General features: G+C 44.3%; 1 protein-coding gene across 1 annotated transcript in view; it reads right to left on the bottom strand.

Annotated features, from left to right (window-relative positions):
• fam189a1 (family with sequence similarity 189 member A1) overlaps positions 1–24,899 on the bottom strand; it is a 131,285-nt gene that overhangs the window by 59,585 nt on the left and 46,801 nt on the right. Inside the window, 1 exon segment of the mRNA XM_042320970.1 lies at positions 15,744–15,800. Coding sequence (XP_042176904.1) covers positions 15,744–15,800 — 57 coding nt within the window.

Below are 24,899 nucleotides of genomic sequence, written 5' to 3'. Positions count from 1 at the left end.
CCAAACTCGGTCCTCGGGACCCCAAGGGGTGCACGTTTTGGTTTTTGCACTAGCACTACACAGCACTACTAATCATCAAGCTTTGAGTCAGCTGTGTAGTGTTAGGGCAAAAACCAAAATGTGCACCCCTTGGAGTCCCGAGGACCAAGTTTGTGAAACGCTGAGCTAACCTAACATGTAGTAATGGGAACAGACTGACGAAGAAACAAGAAGTGAATGAAGAAAAGGCATTGAACAGTTTCTCACATATAGAAACCTGTCTATTGATTGCAGTCTGTGAGTTGCCTACAAGCATCTCTACATACTCTCAATCTCAGTGAGCAACTCACTGCTTCCAATGCAGAGCATCTTTTAAGATCAATTAAAAGTATTGGTCCAACTGCACAGTTTGGTTGAATTTAATAACGTTTAAGGCCCAGCACTTTAAGTGGGCCTCGGCCGCTCCTATACCACTCACACACCCAGAGAGAGCCATGCACAGCAGCTATTTATTATTACTTATACAGCAATAAAAACAAATATTTCATTTTCTTGTTGAATTATTTATGCTGAAGTCCACTTATACCTCCATATGGCTCCTTGGTTCAGTAGCCAGACCCCCCACAGATGGCACAGAGATGCCAGGGCTGAGAGAGTGTCCAGGTTTGCATATTAGTCACATGCCACTTTCTACTAGAGAGAGGGAGAGATGAGGCTACTGGGCAGAGTATAAACTTACCTTTAAATCCCACAAAGACCATGCTAGTGTTATAGCACCCAGAAAGAAAATGCTCAATCTTTCTTAAAAGGCATTTAAGACTCTTTAGACTCACATGTTGACCACACCGCTCGCATGCACGAGTGTTGCAAAATAAATGTACACATACAATTCAATCATTGCACCCACACTGCTCCCGCGCGCCAACGAGCGTCTGCGTTGCCAAGCGCTAAAATAGAAGTCAGTTCTATTTGTGACGCTGAACACGTGCAACTCCTGCCTCTCCCATCTCCTCATTGGTTTATAGAAGCAAATACCCACGTGCCATCTCCTCATTGGTTATACCCAGGTGGGGGATTGAAAGATGAACGGTCGGTCGTGGTAATACACCTTATTAGGAAAGTTAGATGCCAATCGCCATATAAAGTCCAAAGAAAAAAAAGCCTAGAAGGAGGAGAGATGACTAGAAACGATTCGGTTGACCGTTTTATGTGTGGATTAATTGTCGGAGTAGAGGACCTTGTGCATTTTAGGTAAAGTAACAACTCAACGTTTATATCCCGGGACAAATTAGCTAGAAACAGCAAGCTAGCTAAATAGGACAAATTAGCTAGCAACAGCAAGCTAGCTAAATAGGACAAAATAGCTAGCAACAGCAAACTAGCTAAATAGGACAAATTAGCTAGCAACTGCAAGCTAGCTAAATTGCAGTAAATGTTTAATGCTTTTCGACCTGTCCCCAAATTAATATAATTGGTTCAGAGTTTGTTTTGATATTTCAACCTGCGTGTTGTGATCACATTTGGTGTGGGGGGACAAGTCAATTTGCGCATGCGGACGCACACGCGGGTCTGGTTTGGGCATGGTGTCAGATGAATAGAATTTCAGGTGTGTTCATTTCATCTCTCCCTATTCATTTATACCCAGAAGAAGCAGGACAAAAAAGTGTCAAAGAGATCTCAAATTACATTTTTTCTTTCAACTATGTGACACTTCTCCTGGTGACATCCTTCATAGAAAGCTTTCCTGTTACACAGTGGTGGTGTGCCCATCCCTCTACCCCCACCCAATCTTTGCGTGGACAGAGGGAGAGAGATGAAGGGGAAGATGATCGAACAGTGGGTAGAGTGGAGCTGCTGTTGGGATGTTTGTTCCATTCCCAGAGTGCATTAATATGGCCGCCCCACTTTACCTCCCACCCCCCATGCGACTGATTAATCCACTCTCCTGGTCCACCACAACCCCAGCCCTCCCAGCCCACAGGCGCCTGCAGCCCCCTTTTTCCTGCCCCCATGGAAGGGAGAAGAAGAGATGGAGAGTCCTCATCATTCATCTATCTCCATCTACCTATGACAGCTTACGACTGACGAACACTTCCATATTGTCCCGTGATCATATTAAAGCAGCCCAATCAGTCAGCGGATCATCAATATGGAGCCTGTGTGTGAGCGGAACAGAGCTGTACAGTCTGTACTTGTTCCTAGGTATTGCAGAGTGGAGAGGTGGTGGAGTTAGTATTCAGAGGATAGCAGCACCGGCCTCTCTAGACAGACCAGGCTAGCGGAGCGTAAAGAACACAGGCTCTGTGTGCGACTCATCGGGCCTGGCTGATCCCCTGTCATGGGTCATTACTGGGTGAGGCATCCTTGTCTCCCCCCTTTGTCTCCCCTGCCCCTCTGTGACAGGCCACTGGGCAGTGGGCAAGGCCACATCTAACACTACCTCCAGCCTTCCCTAGAGTACCATCACACACTGACTGACTCCAACACTAGCTTCAGGCCTCTGTACTGTTACAGAATAATATAGCTCTAGCCTCATTCCTGTTGGCTGTTCCATAAACAAGTATCACATTAATATTAACATTGTGGGAGAGGTGAGCATTCCAGCCACACTGCCATTGTTATGAAGGAGTAGTTATGGAATTATATCTGCCTATGCCTTGTACAGTGAGAGCTGATCGATCTAGTTGCTGTACCATAGAGGTGATGTGACAAAGAGGCTGAGTCTAAATAGCCTGTCTAGGTATACTGTAGGGCGTGGTTAGGGTCATTCCATGTTGATATACACTGAGTGTACAAAACCATTAGGAACACCTGCTCTTTCCATGACATAGACTGACCAGGTGAATCCAGGTGAAAGCTATAATCCCTTATTGATGTCACTTGTCAGATGAAGGGGAGGAGACAGGTTAAATAAGGATTTCTAAGCCTTGAGACATTTGAAACATGGATTGTGTATGTGTGCCATTCAGAGGGTGAATGGGCAAGACAAAAGATTGAAGTGCCTTTGAACGGGGTATGGTAGTAGGTGCCAGGCGCACCGGTTTGTATGTTTGTCAAGAACTGCAACGCTGCTGTTGTTTTCACGCTCAACAGTTTCCCTTGTGTATCAAGAATGGTCCACCACCCAAAGGACATCCAGCCAACTTGACACAACTGTGGGTAGCATTGGAGATAACATTGGCCAGCATCCCTGTGGAACGTTTACGACACCTTGTAGAGTCCATGCCCTGATGAATTGAGGCTGTTCTGAGAGGAAAAGGGTGTGCAACTCAACATTAGTTAAGAGAGTCTTTCATGGTCGTGCCATGAGAACGTCCGTCCACTAGCCTACACAGGCCTATTGATGTTGTGCTGTTCCCAGCTATATGGTTGCATATTGCATCCTGTCCCGATTGAAATGTTGTTCACGAAAGTTCAATCAGGAACGCTGGTTTGCATGCTCATTTAACATCATCAAGCAGCACAACATAATTCACTGTTTCCTACTATACAGGCACAGAGGGAATGAATACAAATGTATCATCATAAACATAGCGTCTGGTTCTTGTCCTCTTCCTATTAGCCATGTGTGAAATGTCATTCACCTATTTACCTTGAGCCTACAAGCAAGGCACAATAATGCTTGCTGTGGAACCTATGGGCTCACTCTTGCAATTATCACTTTCCTTTCTCAACCAATTGGTGTACATTTTGGGATGTATTTATACGGCAACTTACGCATGTTCTCTCGCTTGCTGTTTATCAGCAACAGTCTTGGACGACCATCCACCTCCCCACCACCACAAGCTATAGTGCCTTCAGAAAGTATTCACACCTCCTGACATTTTCCACATTTTGTTGAATTACAAAAGTGTTTTGAAAATGGATTTAATTGTAAAAAAAAAAAAAAGAAATCCACACACAATTCTCTGTAATGTCAAAGTGGAAGAATTGTTTAAAAAACATTTTATGGAAAAATAAAACACTAATATATCTTGATTAGATAAGTATTCAACCCCCTGAGTCAATGCATGTTAGAATCACCTTTTGGCAGTAATAACAGCTGTGAGTTTTCTGGCTAAGTCTCTATGAGCTTTGCACACTTGGATTGTAAAATATTTGCCTATTATTCTTAAAAGAATGATTCAATATCTGTCAAGTTCGTTGCTGAACATTGCTAGACAGCCATTTCAAGTCTTGCTATATATTTTCAGGTAGACTTAAGTCAAAGCTGTAACTAAGCCACTCAGGAACATTCAATGTCATCTTGATAAGCAACCCTAGTGTATATTTGGCCTTGTGTTTTAGGTAATTGCCCTGCTGAAAGGTGAATTTGTCTCCCAGTGTCTGTTGGAAAACAGACAGAACCAAGTTTTCCACTAGGATTCTGCCTGTGCTTAGCTCTATTCTGTTTCTTTTTATCCCCCCCAAAATCCACAGTCCTTGCCAATGATAAGCATACCCATAACATGACGCAACCACAACCATGGTTGAAAATATGAAGGGTGGTACTCAGTGATGTGTTGTGTTGGACTGGCTTTGTATTTGAATTCAGGACAAACAGTTCATTTCTTTGCCACATTTATTACTTTAGTGCTAAAAAGGATGCATGTTTTGGAATATGTGTATTATGTACAGGCATCCATCTTTACCTGTCATCAGCATCCTCAGAGATGAGGCCATACCCTAAACTATTTAATAATAGTCCATATTACATTCTGCCTCTGTTGTTCATTCAGTTAAACCTGTCCTCGATCAAACTGTCGTGTATCAGACACACCAAGTCTAAATCCGTCCTATCCACCAATAACACTAAGCACTACAGTACACTGCAGGCACCACATTACTAACACTAATTACAGCACACTGCAGGCACCACTAACATTAACATTAATTACAGCACACTGCCGGCACCACACCACAAACACTAATTACAGCACACTGCAGGCACCACACCACAAACACTAATTACAGCACACTGCAGGCACCACACCACAAACACTAATGACAGCACACTGCAGGCACCATAACCCTAACACTAATTACAGCACACTGCAGACACCAAACCACTAACACTAATTACAGCACACTGCAGGAACCACACACAACTTTCACTAATTACAACACACTGCAGACACCACTAACACGTATTACAGCACACTGCAGACACCACTAACACTTATTACAGCACACTGCAGGCACCACTAACACTTATTACAGCACACTGCAGACACCACTAACACTTATTACAGCACACTGCAGACACCACTAACACTTATTACAGCACACTGCAGGCACCACACCACTAACACTACTTACAGCACACTGCAGGCACCACTAACACTTACAGTGCCTTGCGAAAGTATTCGGCCCCCTTGAACTTTGCGACCTTTTGCCACATTTCAGGCTTCAAACATAAAGATATAAAACTGTATTTTTTTGTGAAGAATCAACAACAAGTGGGACACAATCATGAAGTGGAACAACATTTATTGGATATTTCAAACTTTTTTAACAAATCAAAAACTGAAAAATTGGGCGTGCAAAATTATTCAGCCCCTTTACTTTCAGTGCAGCAAACTCTCTCCAGAAGTTCAGTGAGGATCTCTGAATGATCAAATGTTGACCTAAATGACTAATGATGATAAATACAATCCACCTGTGTGTAATCAAGTCTCCGTATAAATGCACCTGCACTGTGATAGTCTCAGAGGTCCGTTAAAAGTGCAGAGAGCATCATGAAGAACAAGGAACACACCAGGCAGGTCCGAGATACTGTTGTGAAGAAGTTTAAAGCCGGATTTGGATAGAAAAAGATTTCCCAAGCTTTAAACATCCCAAGGAGCACTGTGCAAGCGATAATATTGAAATGGAAGGAGTATCAGACCACTGCAAATCTACCAAGACCTGGCCGTCCCTCTAAACTTTCAGCTCATACAAGGAGAAGACTGATCAGAGATGCAGCCAAGAGGCCCATGATCACTCTGGATGAACTGCAGAGATCTACAGCTGAGGTGGGAGACTCTGTCCATAGGACAACAATCAGTCGTATATTGCACAAATCGGGCCTTTATGGAAGAGTGGCAAGAAGAAAGCCATTTCTTAAAGATATCCATAAAAAGTGTTGTTTAAAGTTTGCCACAAGCCACCTGGGAGACACACCAAACATGAGGAAGAAGGTGCTCTGGTCAGATGAAACCAAAATTGAACTTTTTGGCAACAATGCAAAACGTAATGTTTGGTGTAAAAGCAACACAGCTCATCACCCTGAACACACCATCCCCACTGTCAAACATGGTGGTGGCAGCATCATGGTTTGGGCCTGCTTTTCTTCAGCAGGGACAGGGAAGATGGTTAAAATTGATGGGAAGATGGATGGAGCCAAATACAGGACCATTCTGGAAGAAAACCTGATGGAGTCTGCAAAAAAGACCTGAGACTGGGACGGAGATTTGTCTTCCAACAAGACAATGATCCAAAACATAAAGCAAAATCTACAATGGAATGGTTCAAAAATAAAAAAAATTAAAAAAATAATAAAAATCCAGGTGTTAGAATGGCCAAGTCAAAGTCCAGACCTGAATCCAATCGAGAATCTGTGGAAAGAACTGAAAACTGCTGTTCACAAATGCTCTCCATCCAACCTCACTGAGCTCGAGCTGTTTTGCAAGGAGGAATGGGAAAAAAAAATTCAGTCTCTCGATGTGCAAAACTGATAGAGACATACCCCAAACGACTTACAGCTGTAATCGCAGCAAAAGGTGGCGCTACAAAGTATTAACTTAAGGGGGCTGAATAATTTTGCACGCCCAATTTTTCAGTTTTTGATTTGTTAAAAAAGTTTGAAATATCCAATAAATGTCGTTCCGCTTCATGATTGTGTCCCACTTGTTGTTGATTCTTCACAAAAAAATACAGTTTTATATCTTTATGTTTGAAGCCTGAAATGTGGCAAAAGGTCGCAAAGTTCAAGGGGGCCGAATACTTTTGCAAGGCACTGTATTACAGCACACTGCAGACACCACTAACACGTATTACAGCACACTGCAGACACCACTAACACTTATTACAGCGCACTGCAGACACCACTAACACTTATTACAGCACACTGCAGACACCACACACCACTAACACAAATTACAGCACACTGCAGACACCACTAACACTTATTACAGCACACTGCAGACACCACTAACACGTATTACAGCACACTGCAGACACCACTAACACGTATTACAGCACAATGCAGACACCACTAACACTTATTACAGCACACTGCAGACACCACTAACAGTTATTACAGCACACTGCAGACACCACTAACACTTATTACAGCACATTGCAGATACCACTAACACTACTTACAGCACACTGCAGACACCACTAACACTTATTACAGCACACTGCAGACACCACTAACACTTATTACAGCACACTGCAGACACCACTAACACATATTACAGCACATTGCAGATACCACTAACACTACTTACAGCACACTGCAGACACCACTAACACTTATTACAGCACACTGCAGACACCACACACCACTAACACTAAATACAGCACACTGCAGGCACCACACCACTAACACTACTTACAGCACACTGCAGACACCACTAACACTTATTACAGCACACTGCAGACACCACTAACACATATTACAGCACACTGCAGACACCACTAACACGTATTACAGCACACTGCAGACACCACTAACACTTATTACAGCACACTGCAGACACCACACACCACTAACACAAATTACAGCACACTGCAGACACCACACCACTAACACTAATTACAGCACACACCACTAACACAAATCACAGAACACTGAAGACACCACACACCACTAAGACTAATTACAGCACACTGCAGACACCACACACCCCTAACACAAATTACAGCACACTGCAGACACCACACCACTAACACTAATTACAGCACACACCACTAACACAAATCACAGAACACTGAAGACACCACACACCCCTAACACTAATTACATCACACTGCAGACACCACATTACTAACACTAATGACAGCACACTGCAGACACGACACACAACTAACACAAATCAAGGAACACTGAAGACACCACGAACACTAATTACAGCACACTGCAGACACCACACCACTAATTACAGCACACTGCAGGCACCACACACCACTAAGACTAATTACAGCACACTGCAGACACGACACACCACTAACACTAATTACAGCACACTGCAGACACCACTAACACTTATTACAGCACACTGCAGACACCACTAACACTTATTACAGCACACTGCAGACACCACTAACACTACTTACAGCACACTGCAGACACCACTAACACTTATTACAGCACACTGCAGACACCACTAACACTTATTACAGCACACTGCAGGCACCACTAACACTTATTACAGCACACTGCAGACACCATTAACACTCATTACAGCACACTGCAGACACCACTAACACTTATTACAGCACACTGCAGACACCACTAACAGTTATTACAGCACACTGCAGACACCACTAACACTTATTACAGCACACTGCAGACACCACACACCACTAACACTAATTGCAGCACACTGCAGGCACCACACCACTAACACGTATTACAGCACACTGCAGACACCACTAACACTTATTACAGCACACTGCAGACACCACTAACACTTATTACAGCACACTGCAGACACCACTAACACTTATTACAGCACACTGCAGACACCACTAACACTTATTACAGCACACTGCAGACACCACTAACACTTATTACAGCACACTGCATACACCACTAACACTTATTACAGCACACTGCAGACACCACACACCACTAACACTAATTACAGCACAGTGCAGGCACCACACCACTAACACTACTTACAGCACACTGCAGGCACCACACCACTAACACTAATTACAGCACACTGCAGGCACCACACACCACTAAGACTAATTACAGCACACTGCAGACACGACACACCACTAACACTAATTACAGCACACTGCAGACACGACACACCACTAACACTAATTACAGCACACTGCAGACACGACACACCACTAACACCAATTACAGCACACTGCAGACACCACATTACTAACACAAATTACAGCACACTGCAGAGACCACACCACTAACGACAGCACACAGCAGACACGACACACCACTAACACAAATCAAGGAACACTGAAGACACCACGAACACTAATTACAGCACACTGCAGACACCACACCACTAATTACAGCACACTGCAGGCACCACACACCACTAAGACTAATTACAGCACACTGCAGACACGACACACCACTAACACTAATTACAGCACACTGCAGACACCACACCACTAACACTAATTACAGCACACTGCAGACACCACATGACTAAAACCAATTACAGCACACTGCAGACACCACATTACTAACACAAATTACAGAACACTGCAGAGACCACACCACTAACACTAATGACAGCACACTGCTGACACGACACACCACTAACACAAATCAAGGAACACTGAAGACAGCACTAACACTAATTACAGCACACTGCAGGCACCACACACCACTAAGACGAATTACAGCACACTGCAGACACCACACCACTAATTACAGCACACTGCAGGCACCACACACCACTAAGACTAATTACAGCACACTGCGGACACGACACACCACTAACACTAATTACAGCACACTGCAGACACGACACACCACTAACACTAATTACAGCACACTGCAGACACCACACACCCCTAACACTAATTACATCACACTGCAGACACCACATGACTAACACCAATTACAGCACACTGCAGAGACCACACCACTAACACTAATGACAGCACACTGCTGACACGACACACCACTAACACAAATCAAGGAACACTGAAGACACCACTAACACTAATTACAGCACACTGCAGACACAACACACCACTAACACTAATTACAGCACACTGCAGACACCACACCACTAACACTAATTACAGCACACTGCAGACACCACACCACTAAAACCAATTACAGCACACTGCAGACACCACATTACTAACACAAATTACAGCACACTGCAGAGACCACACCCTAACACTAATGACAGCACACAGCAGACACGACACACCACTAACACAAATCAAGGAACACTGAAAACACCACTAACACTAATTACAGCACACTGCAGACACGACACACCACTAACACTAATTACAGCACACTGCAGACACCACACCACTAATTACAGCACACTGCAGGCACCACACACCACTAAGACTAATTACAGCACACTGCAGACACGACACACCACTAATTACAGCACACTGCAGACACCATACCACTAATTACAGCACACTGCAGGCACCACACACCACTAAGACTAATTACAGCACACTGCAGACACGACACACCACTAACACTAATTACAGCACACTGCAGACACCACACCACTAACACTAATTACAGCACACTGCAGACATGACACACCACTAACACTAATTACAGCACACTGCAGACACCACACCACCAACACTAATTACAGCACACTGCAGACACCACACCAATAACACTAATTACAGCACACTGCAGACACCACACCAATAACACTAATTACAGCACACTGCAAGCATGTCCTCAATACACCACTACCACCAACAGACGGCCCACTGACTGGATGGATCCTCACACGTCCACAAGCAAAGAGACACATCAGAAATTCAGGCAGCATTCTCAAGCCATGCTGCTATTATATATGAAACTAATGGTTGGCAGCACATTGCAGACTCAATGCATACATTTTACATCCCATTCTCAGGCTGCCCACCAGACTAGGAGCTACTGTAAATCCACAATGAGCAGAGGCTCTGAACACAGGTTTTAATGTAGTCTAACATGACAGGCTATTAGATCCCCCTTTTAGGCTAATCTCAGAGACTCTGATAGTGATTTCTGTCGTAAGCCATCTGGAAAGAGAAATTCATTACACAGCTGAGCAACTCTGAGAAAACATTGTATGGTGATTGTGTCTAACATGGCAAAAATGTCAAATTAGAGAATTATACACATGAGGTTCGTAACAGTGAGAGGGAGAGGTTATCTTCTCTCTGTCCTGAGGAGAATGGTGATGATAGTGACTACTGAGTAGGAGTGACACTTGGTTCATTGCATACTACAGTGGCTTGCGAAAGTATTCACCCCCTTGGCATTTTTCCTATTTTGTTGACTTACAACCTGCAATTAAAATGGATATTTGGAGGGTTTGTATAATTTGATTTACACAACATGCCTACCACTTTGAAGATGCTAAATATGTATTGTGAAATAAACAAGAAATAAGTTTAAAAAACTGAAAACCTGAGTGTGCATAGCTATTCACCCTCCCAAAGTCAATATTTTGTAGAGCCACCTTTTGCAGCAATTACAGCTGCAAATCTCTTGGGGTATGTCTCTATAAGCTTGGCACATCTAGCTACTTGGATTTTTGCACATTCTTCAAAGAAAAACTGCTCCAGCTCCTTCAAGTTGGATGGGTTCCACTGGTGTACAGCAATCTTTAAGTCATACCACAGATTTTCAATTGGATTGAGTTCTGGGCTTTGACTGGGCCATGCCAAGACATTTAAATGTTTCCCCTTAAACCACTCGAGTGTTGCTTTAGCAGTATGCTGGAAGGTTAACCTCCGTTCCAGTCTCAAATCTCTGGAAGACTGAAACAGGTGTCCCTCAAGAATTTCCCTGTATTTAGTGCCATCCATCATTCCTTCAATTCTGACCATTTTCCCAGTCTCTGCCGAGGAAAAACATCCCCACAGCATGATGCTGCCACCACCATGCTTCACTGTGAGATGGTGTTCTCGAGGTGATGAGGTGTTGGGTTTGCACAAGAAATAGCATTTTTCTTGATGGACAAAAAGCTCAATTTTAGTCTCATCTGACCAGAGTACCTTCTTCCATATGTTTTGGGAGTCTCCCACATGCCTTTTGGCGAACACCAAACGTGTTTGCTTATTTTTTTCTTTAAGCAACGGCTTTTTTCTGGCCACTCTTCCTTAAAGCCCAGCTCTGTGGATTGTATGGCTTAAAGTAGTCCTATGGACAGATACCCCAATCTCCGCTGTGGAGTTTTGCAGCTCCTTCAGGGTTATCTTTGGTCTCTTTTTGCCTCTCTGATTAATGCCCTCCTTGCCTGGTCTGTGATTTTTGGTGGGCGGCCCTCTCTTGGCAGGTTTGTTGTGGTGCCATATTCTTTCCATGATTTAATAATGGATTTAATGGTGCTCTGTGGGATGTTCAAAGTTTCTGTCTAATATTTTTTTGTAACCCAACCCTGATCTGTACTTCTCCACAACTTTATCCCTGTCCTGTTTGGAGAGCTCCTTGGTCTTCGTGGTGCCGCTTAGTGGTGTTGCAGACTCTGGGGCATTTCAGAACAGGTGTATATATACTGAGATCATGTGACAGATCATGTGACACTTAGTTAAATAAAGTCCACCTGTGTGCAATCTAACTATGTGACTTCTGAATTGAATTGGTTGCACCAGATCTTATTTAGGGGCTTCATAGCAAAGGGGATGAATACATATGCGTGCACCACTTTTCTATTTTTAATTTTTTCTACTTTTTTTGAAACAAGTAATTTTTAAAATTTCACTTCGCCACATTGGACTATTTTGTGTATGTCCGTTACATGAAATCCAAATAAAAATCAATTTAAATTACAGGTTGTAATGCAACAAAATAGGAATAACGCCAAGGGGATGAATACTCTGCAAGGCACTGTTTAAGGACCTACAACATAGCTGTTTCTGAAGACAGTATAGTGTTTTTGATACAACCCTCCGGCATTACAAACGAAGAAAAACGACTACTTATGAGGAATTAAAACTCATTGTAAAGATGCCTGAGCACACACATATCTGTCATTTCTGTGCTGCTTGAAGCATTTCAGCCCATTTTGATTCCTGACACTGTGGGCGACTGTACTGACGACACAGTGGAAAAATTGTCCTAATTACAGAACTAAAAGCAATATATATGCCAAACAGTTCCTAGTTTAGAGTAGTCTGACAATTTCCAGGTCAGTGGTTGAGCTGAGAGTATCCTTTCTCAAAGCCATTGGAGTTGTGATCTGTTTTAACAGGCTTTCATCCCAGCTAGCACAAATCCAGGCCTTCTCACAGTAGAGGGTCACACAGACAACACCACCGCATGCTGTTACCCTGGGTGCCAAAACCAGCAGTGGTGGAAAAAATACCCAATTGTCATACTTGAGTAAAAGTAAAGATTACTTAATAGAAATTGACTGAAGTAAAAGTGAAAGTCACTGTCACGACTTCCAACGAAGTCGTTTCCTCTCCTTGTTCGGGCGGTGTTCGGCGTCACCGGTCTTCTAACCATCGTCGATCCACTTTTCATTTTCCATTTGTTTTGTCTTGTTTTCCTACACACCTGGTTTCCATTTCCCTCATTAAGTGCTGTGTATTTAACCCTCTGTTCCCCCCATGTCCTTGTGTGGAATTGTTTGTTTGTAAGTGCTTGTGCACTACGTTACTGTTGCGCGTCGGGTTTTGTACCCATGTATGTTCTTTTTTTATTGACGTCGGTTTTTAAATGAAACTGCACCGACTATTACCTATTTCTGCTCTCCTGCGTGTGACTTCACTGCCACCAGTTCCGCAACCCTTACAGTCACCTAGTAAAATCCTACTTGAGTAAAAGCAAAAAAGTGTTTGGTTTTAAATATACTTAAAACTTCTTATGGCTGGGGGCAGTATTGCGTAGCTTGGATGAATAAGGTGCCAAGAGTAAACTGCCTGGTACTCCTGCCCAGTTGCTAATATATGCATATTATTTAGATTTGCATAGAAAACACTCTGAAGTTTCTAAAACTGTTTGAATGATGTCTGTGAGTATAACAGAACTCATATGGCAGGCAAAAACCTGAGAAAAAATCCAACCAGGAAATGGGAAATCTGAGGTTTGTAGTTTTTCAACTCATTCCCTATTGAAGATACAGTGGGATATTGGTCATATTGCACTTCCTAAGGCTTCCACTAGATGTCAACAGTCTTTAGAACCTTGTTTGATGCTTCTACTGTGAAGTGGGGGCGAATGAGAGGGGATTGAGTCAGAGGTCTGGCAGAGTGCCACGATCTCAGTCTCGCGCGCTCACGTGAGAGTTAGCCACGATCTCAGTCTCGCGCGCTCACGTGAGAGTTAGCTCTGTTCCATTGCAATTATAAAGACAAAGGAATTCTCCAATTGGAACATTATTGAAGATTTATGTTAAAAACATCCTAAAGATTGATTCTATACTTCATTTGACATGTTTCTATGAACTGTAATATGACTTTTCGTCTGAACTTTCGCATGGACTTAGACCCACACGTCGTGAGTTTGGATTGTAAACTGAACGCGCAAACAAAAAGGAGGTATTTAGACAAATTATGAACTTTATCGAACAAATCAAACATTGAAGTCCTATGAGTGTCATCTGATGAAGATCAAAGGTTGGTGATTAATTTCTCTATTTCTGCTTTTTGTGACTCCTCTCTTTGGCTGGAAAAATGGCTGTGTTTTTCTGTGACTCGGCATTCACCTAACATAATCGTTTGTGGTGCTTTCGCCATAAAGCCTATTTGAAATCGGACACTGTAGTGGGATTAACAAGAAGTGTATCTTTAAAATGGTGTAAAATACTTGTATGTTTGAGGAATTTTAATTATGAGATTTCTGTTGTTTGAATTTGGCGCCCTGCACTTTCACTGGCTGTTGTCATATCGATCCCGTTAGCGGGATCTCAGCCCAAAGAGGTTATTAAGTAGCAAAAGTAAATGTAATTGTTAAAATATACTTAAGTATGAAAAGTAAAAGTATAAATCATTTCAAATTCCTTATATTAAGCAAACCAGACGGCATGATTTTCTTGTTTTTTTACATTTATGGATAGCCAGGGGCACACTCCAACACTCAGACATAATTTACAAACAAAGCATTTGTGTTTAGTGTGTCCACCAGATCAGATGCAGTAGGGATGACCAGGGATTTTCTCTTTAAGTGAGTAAATTAGACAATTTTCCTGTCCTGCTAAGCATTCAAAATGTAAAGACTACTTTTGGGTGTCAGGGAATATGTATGTATTATATTCTTTAGGAATGTAGTGGAGTAAAAGTAAAAGTTAACAAAAATATAAATAGTAAAGTAAAGTACAGATACCCCAAAAAACTACTTAAGTAGTACTTCAAAGTAAATTTACTTATGTACTTTACTGTAAGGTCCTGGGTGTCGTGAGGGTGAAATCAGGCGCAGGAAAGCAGAGAGTTCAATAAAGTGCTACTTTAATGCACACACGGTGAACCACGGCCACCCCACTTTCGGATGCTCAAACCAAATGCCCCAGACACAGGGAACGAAAACAGTCTAGCACTAAATACACGAACACGTAATCTATAGCAAACACCAGGGTTACAATAATCAATCCCGCACAAATAAACAGGCGGGCCGGCAGACTAATAAAGCCTCACTAATTACAACCAACTCAAAACAGGTGTACTCAATAAACACATAAGGAGGGGGAGAAAAGAATCAGTGGCAGCTAGTAGGCCGGCGACGACGACCGCCGAGCGCCACCCAAACGGGAAGGGGAGCCACCTTCGGTCGGAGTCGTGACATTTACACCACTGAAAACTAGTTGCCCTGGAGAGGGCATGGCAAATATGTGGGCAAATATCCCCTCTGAGAAGGTTAGGTCAGATCAGGAAGTTAGAGTTAGACTATCACTCACCACCAGAGAGAGAGGCCTCTTCCATGACACCACTCCTATCAGTCCAGACAGCAGCACCTGAAAGAGAACAACACTATAGGTCAGTGGAAGGGAAGAAAACGCAGTACAACAGTTAGGATAACCAACATGGTCATGAACAGTCCCCGCATGTGAGAGAAAGGGGAAAGACAGACATGGGTACTAGGTTTTTCCGTATGGTTCACTGTGGTGTGATCTTGGATTGTGATGATATCTCCTTGGTGTGAGTTGACACATCACAGTATCACAGTAAAAAAAATGAACTTCATATCTGGTGTTCTATTAGCCTCCAGCATTCTGTTTCTCTACATTCTCTCTCCTTCACCCTCCTTCACCCACCATTAACCAACAACACTCCCCCACCAACAGAGCTTCTCTCACTCACCCCCTCTCCATCACCTCTCTTTTACACACTAGCCTCTCTCTGAATCCCCGAGTTCAGCTGGAAAGACATCAGACCTACAGGCAGCCTTTCATGAACAAGGGCAAACCAATCCCCTCTATTGTTATAGCCATCTTGACTTGTTTATGTCTTTGGCTGATACTCAAAAATAAAAAAAATACTGAAAACACACTGAAGCAGACGGTGAGTGACGATACGCACTGGAGAGCGCCCACTCCAATGCTGTCCCCTCATTTTACACAAACACAGATTGCAAATGCTAATGTTTGTTTATGTTGCTAACCTTTTCAGGCATATTCCTGTTGTTAAAACCCTTCTAACATGCATTGCGGTTGTTACATAAAAATCACATATGAGTAAAACATTTGATTGTTTATTATTAGTTTAAAGTTACTTTGTATCGCTGACCTGAACTGCTTTTGGGAGCGTCACATCTGCATATTCAATCATTTGAATTTTCTCAGTTGAGGGGTATTTTCCGAATATCATTATTCTTTGAATGCTTATGTCCTAATATTTGTGACATGTATTATGTAATGGCCATTGTCCATATTCCTTAGTTCCAGCTCACCTTCTGCACCTGCACATAAATACCACCATTTTGCACCTGATTCCGTCAAGACTACTGGGGCTGTGCGCCCGTTGACAAAACTGCCTGGGATCTAGCCTACTGTTTTACAGAGCTCCAATGGATGTAAAGTAAGAATATTTGGGAGATGTTAAATTCGCACAGTGTTATTCACATTTGACCCATTTTAGATGAGGGCTGAAGATCAGTGAGACTAGCAGATCATTACTGCTTTAGATCAGGAGGATTATTTATCTTGTCCAATCAAAATGTGCTGAGTGACTCCCTGACTGCAGATTAGCATTGACAAAAAGGAGAACACCCGAAAAGAACATAGAGTTGTATATACAGTGTGCAGGAGCCAATACCTATAGTCTGCAAAAATGTACACATCTTATCACTGTAACATGCCTACTGTCTACATAATTAAGCATGTTAATGCCTACACAGTAAGATGTTTTGTTTTGAACAGTGACCAAATCGAGGGAAGATGATTTTACATACTCAGTCATTTTAATTCTGAAATGATAATTTGATGGAATCATTAAACATATTCTGCAAGTGACATGAATATGTTTCGGAAGCTTGGAGAGAGATGATCATTTCAAAGGCAGATTTCTACCGAGATGTGAACGCTTCAATATCTATTTGCTCTCATGAATTATAGATCACGCATTCTGTTGCAACAGAGGAAGAGAAAGAGAGAGAGCGAAAGAGAGCGAAAGAGAGAGAGAGCGAAAGAGCATGAGAGAGAGAAAGCAAGGGGGAGGGAGGGAGATAAAGGCTGTATCCCTGCAAATGCAGTCTGGTAGTAAATCTGTTCAGCAGTAAAAGCAGCCCAGGTCTGTGCCAGACAGCAGACACACAGAGATCAGCTCCTCTCCTCTGCTCCTGTCTTTAGCACAGACACCTCTGGTCCAGAGCAACACCGTAACCGTCTCACACACCTGATCTCCAAACAGCCCCCGTCAACCTCTGATACCACATAAAGAACCCAGGAGCACATGAATGGATGGTTATTACCGCGGCAACATAGTTAAGTTTCACTTTTATTTCCATAGAGCTTAGTTGTCATGGCACCCAGGGGACTCCTCCCTCTTATCTCCCCATTTAATTCTTACATCTCAGATGGTGGAGGAGAGGAAGGACAGGCAGGCTGCATTAAGCCCTGCACCAGCCCTCTTCCAGGGGATGAAGGGAACATTCATTAGCTAACACTCTTAACTGGTGAGATATCAGTGGTAGAGTAGAGAATCCACTCAGCCTTGTCTCTACTCTGAAAGCTAGTAATAAGGGGAAACTTCAGGAAGTTGGGTGTCTGAGAGTGAAACAACTCTGGTCCCCTGGAGAAGGAGGGGGGGGGGAAGGAGTCAGGCAGGCTTTAGGGGCTAGTGGAGCTGCTAAACTCTGGACTGAGGCTGGCTGGAGCAGAGGCTGTAGCTATGGTTGTGGCTGTCTGAGAGGTGATATGGAGAGGGCTGCCGGTGATAGCTTTGTGTCAATCACGCAGGGATTCCTCTCTCCGCTGCACTGGGAAAAGGATTAAGACACTTTACCACGGTAGTCACTGAGGCCTGGCCACCTATTCAGCTCAACTCACCAGCTCCTTTTCTTTCACTTCTGCCCTGCTGCAGTTTATACACACTGTGGACTTTGAGTTCAAAAGGGGACACACAAATGAGCTAATCAATCAATCTCATTCTCAACTGACTGTTATTAATATAAAAACAACGTATTCTCTAAAAGGAGCAAATTATCCATGAAATACCCAAATCTGCTCTCATTAGCTATACAAAATCAGGGCCATCGATTCCTGCATCCTACCATTAAAGGCTTCTGTATTGAGATGGCTTCCAATCAGACTCCAATCAGACTCCTGTTGTTTAGTGTTGTCTATCATTCAGGAGAGAATAGCCTCTCTTTTCTCTCTCCCACATCTGGCTTCACTACATGGTCCCTACAGTGTATAGCTTACCATCCAGAGATATACAACAACCCCCTTACCCACACAAAACAAAGCACAGCATTTACACATAGCCACCAACAGACACACTGGCCACACCCATCAACTGAGGCAACAACTCTGGTGTGTATAACACATACATATATGCACACCAACAAAAAAATGGCTACTGAAATGGAATGAAAGATTTCCAACAGGTTGTGCCACACAGAGACATGAAAGAATGTACTACACTCTGACAGCCACACACGCACGCACGCACACATACACACACACACCACACAGCATAACAACCCTGACATCCTGAACAGTACACATTGTGATCAATCATAAGCCTTCCACAACACAAGTACCTGATATCGCAACAATGTATTTTATTTGCAGTCCACCAACTGAACAGAAAAGTAAAACAATGCTTTTTGGAAGACAAAACCCAATAAGCCCTCCTAGATCCCTTGTTCGGAATGTCATTGACCCCAAAGCCCCCTCTCCTGTCTGTCTGCCCCCCAGGCCACATTCCAGTCTGGAGCGTTTATGCAAGCTGCAGCCTGTACACACTCTTACACACCTACACACCCATACACACTCCTACACAGCATTCTCACATAGGTGTTCCTTTTGTCCAGGTGGGAAAGGGCAGTGTGGAGTGAGATTGAGATTGCGTCATCTGTGGATCTGTTGGGGCGGTATGCAAATTGGAGTGGGTCTAGGGTATCCGGGAGGATGCTGTTGATGTGAGCCATGACCAGCCTTTCAAAGCACTTCATGGCTACCAAAGTGAGTGCTACGGGTAGGTAATCATTTAGGCAGGTTACCTTCGCTTCCTTGGGCACAGGGACTATGGTGATCTACTTGAAACACGTAGGCATTACAGACTCGGTCAGGGAGAGGTTGAAAATGTCAATGAAGACACTTGCCAGTTGGTCCGCATATGCTTTGAATACACGTCCTGGTAATCTATCTGGCCCTGCGGCTTTGTGAATGTTGACCCGTTTAAAGGTCTTGCTCACATCGGCTACCGAGAGTGTTATCACACAGTCATCCAGAACAACTGGTGCTCTGGTGCATGCTTCAGTGTTGCTTGACTCGAAGCGAGCATAAAAGGCATTTAGCTCATCTGGTAGGCTCGCGTCACTGGGTTCGCGTCTGGGTTTCCCTTTGTAGTCCGTAATAGTTTTCAAGCCCTGCCATATCCGACGAGCGTCAGTAGGATTCAATCTTAATCCTGTATTGATGCTTTCCTTGTTTGATGGTTCGTCTGAGGGCATAGTGGGATTTCCTATAAGCATCCGGATTAGTGTCCCACTCCTTGAAAGCGGCAGCTCTAGCCTTTAGCTCGATTCGAATGTTGCCTGTAATCCATGGCTTCTGGTTGGGATATGTACGTACGGTCACTGTGGGGATGACGTCATCGATGCACTTATTGATGAAGCCAATGACTGAGGTGGTATACTCCTCAATGCCATTGGATGAATGCCCGAACATATTCCAGTCTGTGCTAGCAAAACAGTCCTGTAGCGTAGCATCCATATCCTCTGACCACTTCCGTATTGAGCGAGTCACTGGTAATTCCTGCTTTAGTTTTTTCTTGTAAGCAGGAATCAGGAGGATAGAATTATGGTCAGATTTGCCAAATGGAGGGTGGGGGAGAGCTTTGTATGCATCTCTGTGTGTGGAGTAAAGGTGGTCTAGTTTTTTTTCCTCTGGTTGCACATGTGACATGCTGGTAAAGATTTGGTAAAACTAATTAAAGTTTGCCTGCATTAAAGTCCCCGGCCACTAGGAGCACTGCTTCTGGATGAGCATTTTCTTGTTTACATATGGCCTTACAGAGTTGGTTGAGTGCGGTCACCTCCTCCCTGTAGGCCGTCTCGTCGTTATTGGTAATCAAGCCTACCACTGTTGTGTCGTCCGCAAACTTGATGATTGAGTTGGAGGCGTGCGTGGCCACGCAGTCGTGGGTGAACAGGGAGTACAGGAGAGGGCTCAGAACGCACCCTTGTGGGGCCCCAGTGTTGAGGATCAGCGGGGAGGAGATGTTGTTGCCTACCCTCACCACCTGGGGGCGGCCCGTCAGGAAGTCCAGTACCCAGTTGCACAGGGCGGGGTCGAGACCCAGGGTCTCGAGCTTGATGACGAGCTTGGAGGGTACTATGGTGTTGAATGCCGAGCTGTAGTCGATGAACAGCATTCTCACATAGGTATTCCTCTTGTCCAGATGGGTTAGGGCAGTGTGCAGTGTGGTTGAGATTGCATCGTCTGTGGACCTATTTGGGCGGTAAGCAAATTGGAGTGGGTCTAGGGTGTCAGGTAGGGTGGAGGTGATATGGTCCTTGACTAGTCTCTCAAAGCACTTCATGATGACGGAAGTGAGTGCTACGGGCGGTAGTCGTTTAGCTCAGTTACCTTAGCTTTCTTGGGAACAGGAACAATGGTGGCCCTCTTGAAGCATGTGGGAACAGCAAGGCTGGTATAGGGATTGATTGAATATGTCCGTAAACACACCGGCCAGCTGGTCTGCGCATGCTCTGAGGGCGCGGCTGGGGATGCCGTCTGGGCCTGCAGCCTTGCGAGGGTTAACACGTTTAAATGTCTTACTCACCTCGGCTGCAGTGAAGGAGAGACCGCATGTTTTCGTTGCAGGCCGTGTCAGTGGCACTGTATTGTCCTCAAAGCGGGCAAAAAGTTATTTAGTCTGCCTGGGAGCAAGACATCCTGGTCCCTGACTGGGCTAGTTTTCTTCTTGTAGTCCGTGATTGACTGTAGACCCTGCCACATACCTCTTGCGTCTGAGCCGTTGAATTGAGATTCTACTTTGTCTCTATACTGACGCTTAGCTTGTTTGATAGCCTTGCGGAGGGAATAGCTGCACTGTTTGTATTCGGTCATGTTACCAGAATTAAAAGCAGTGGTTCGCGCTTTCAGTTTCACACGAATGCTGCCATCAATCCACGGTTTCTGGTTAGGGAATGTTTTAATCGTTGCTATGGGAACGACATCTTCAACGCACGTTCTAATGAACTCGCACACCGAATCAGCGTATTCGTCAATGTTGTTATCTGACGCAATACGAAACATCTCCCAGTCCACGTGATGGAAGCAGTCTTGGAGTGTGGAGTCAGCTTGGTCGGACCAGCGTTGGACAGACCTCAGCGTGGGAGCCTCTTGTTTTAGTGTCTGTCTGTAGGCAGGGATCAACAAAATGGAGTCGTGGTCAGCTTTTCCGAAAGGGGGGCGGGGCAGGGCCTTATATGCGTCGCGGAAGTTAGAGTAACAATGATCCAAGGTCTTTCCACCCCTGGTTGCGCAATCGATATGCTGATAAAATTTAGGGAGTCTTGTTTTCAGATTAGCCTTGTTAAAATCCCCAGCTACAATGAATGCAGCCTCCGGATAAATGGTTTCCAGTTTGCAGAGAGTTAAATAAAGTTCGTTCAGAGCCATCGATGTGTCTGCTTGGGGGGGGATATATACGGCTGTGATTATAATCGAAGAGAATTCTCTTGGTAGATAATGCGGTCTACATTTGATTGTGAGGAATTCTAAATCAGGTGAACAGAAGGATTTGAGTTCCTGTATGTTTCTTTCATCACACCATGTCACGTTAGCCATAAGGCATACGCCCCCCACACACACAAGAGTCAGGATCTGAGAGGAGATCATTCAGTGAGGCTGTAAAATGGAGCATGACATCACCATGAGATTGAGGAGGTTAACGTTAATAAGCACAGTGAAGGTGAATTCTACCATCACAGTGAACCTTTAGTCTGATGACAGCATGAGCAGTTCTGTTCTGACCTTCTGAAGTCCTTCTCTGCTGATGTTCTATGAATGGGGGTGAGATGTGTGTGTTCTCGCTCTAACCCCTCTCACTGTCCTCCATCCTTCTCTAGTGCCTCTTGAGAATACGACAAGAACATTAGTGCTGCTATCTACATAAACTACAGCCCTGAACAGCTCTCTCAACCTTTTGTCCAGGGAGGCCACTACTCTTTATTGAGATGTCTATGTGATGGGGAATGGGACTGTCCAAGACAAAAGCAAAGCTATTGGAAATGGAGCTCTAATACAGGGGTTCCTAAACCTTTTTACTCAGGCCCCCCTTACAGCATTGGGGAACATCCAGTGCCCCCACTGCACCCGCGCACGCCACGTCTATTTCTATGGGCACAAGCACTGTTCATGACATAAACTGTTCACACCCCTCTTGTTGGTGGAGAGAACATTTAGCAGGTTTAAAACTAATTTCCTGCAATTCTACACATCTTGTCATGGTGTGCAGAGAACTTTCCAGTTTTAAAACTCATTTTGACCTGAACCTTGACCTGGCCAAGGCTTTCAACTCTGTCAATCACCACATCCTCATCGGCAGACTCGATAGCCTTGGTTTCTCAAATGATTGCCTCACCTGGTTCACCAACTACTTCTCTGATAGAGTTCAGTGTGTCAAATCAGAGGGCCTGTTGTCCGGGCCTCTGGCAGTCTATGGAGGTGCCGCAGGGTTCAATTCTTGGTCCGACTCTCTTCTCTGTATACATCAATGATGTCGCTCTTGCTGCTGGTGAGTCTCTGATCCACCTCTACGCAGGCGACACCATTCTATATACTTCTGGCCCTTCAATGGACACTGTGTTAAGAACCCTCCAGATGAGCTTCAATGCCATACAACTCTCCTTCCGTGGCCTCCAACTGCTCTTAAATACAAGTAAAACTAAATGCATGCTCTTCAACAGATCGCTGCCTACACCTGCCTGCCGTCCTGCATCACTACTCTGGACGGTTCTGACTTAGAATATGTGGACAACTACAAATACCTAGGTGTCTGGTTAGACTGTAAACTCTCCTTCCAGACTCACATCAAACATCTCCAATCCAAAGTTAAATCTGGAATTGGTGTCCTATTTCACAACAAAGCATCCTTCATTCATGCTGCCAAACATACCCTCGTAAAACTGACCATGCTACCGATCCTCGACTTCGGCGATGTCATTTACAAAATAGCCTCCAATACCCTGCTCAATAAATTGGATGCAGTCTATCACAGTGCCATCCGTTTTGCCACAAAACCCCATATACTACCCACCACTGCGACCTGTACACTCTCGTTGGCTGGCCCTCGCTTCATACTCGTCGCCAAACCCACTGGCTCCAGGTCATCTACAAGACCCTGCTAGGAAAAGTCCCCCTTATCTCAGCTCGCTGGTCACCATAGCAACACCCACCTGTAGAATGCGCTCCAGCAGGTATATCTCTCTGGTCACACCCCCAAAACCAATTCTTCCTTTGGCCGCCTCTCCTTCCAGTTCTCTGCTGCCAATGACTGGAACAAACTACAAAATCTCTGATACTGGAAACACTTATCTCCCTCACTAGCTTTAAGCACCAGCTGTCAGAGCAGCTCACAGATTACTGCACCTGTACATAGCCCATCTATAATCTAGACACACTAATGTACTTGTCCTCTTGCTCATTTGTGCACCGGGGCCTCCCACTCCTCTTTCTATTCTGGTTAGAACCAGTTTGAGCTGTTCTGTGAAGGGAGTAGTACACAGCGTTGTATGAGATCTTCAGTTTCTTGGCAATTTCTCGCATTGAATAGCCTTCATTTCTCAGAACAAGAATAGACTGACGAGTTTCAGAGGTACGGTCTTTGTTTCTGGCCATTTTGAGCCTGTAATCGAACCTACAAATGCTGATGCTCCAGAAACTCAACTAGTGTAAAGACACGCCTACACTCTCCTATATACTGTACCTACATGCTCCTCTACACCTACACACCCCTACCCTCCATCTCCTTTACATTGCAGGACACAACTCTGGACCCTCTTATAGGGCTGACCCCACAGCAGTGCAAGCGTTAATCTCACACCCCCCAGCCCAGAGCCCACGACTATTCATGATGTGTTCTCCCAGGCTTTCCCATTAGTACTGTTATGATAATTGACCCATAGCTGACTGTGGGAGTTGGAGGAAGGGGGGCAGTGATTACAGCACCCTATACCCACAGGCATCAGTGGAGAACAGGAATAATCACGAGGAGCATGCCCCCTGCAGTCACTGGCCTGTCCGAGGTCACTGCTCTCTCTCTCTCACATAGAGATAGGCATGGTGGTGATGAGGCTGTAATGATGGAACTGTGGATGGCGACGGCAGGGGTAGGGATGGAGAGGGCTGTTGGAATGCTGTGGTTATGGTTTATAGCAT

The sequence above is a fragment of the Oncorhynchus tshawytscha genome, linkage group LG04, assembly GCF_018296145.1.
Source record: "Oncorhynchus tshawytscha isolate Ot180627B linkage group LG04, Otsh_v2.0, whole genome shotgun sequence".
NCBI lineage: Eukaryota > Metazoa > Chordata > Actinopteri > Salmoniformes > Salmonidae > Oncorhynchus > Oncorhynchus tshawytscha.
This window is presented reverse-complemented; position numbering and strand designations above follow the sequence as displayed.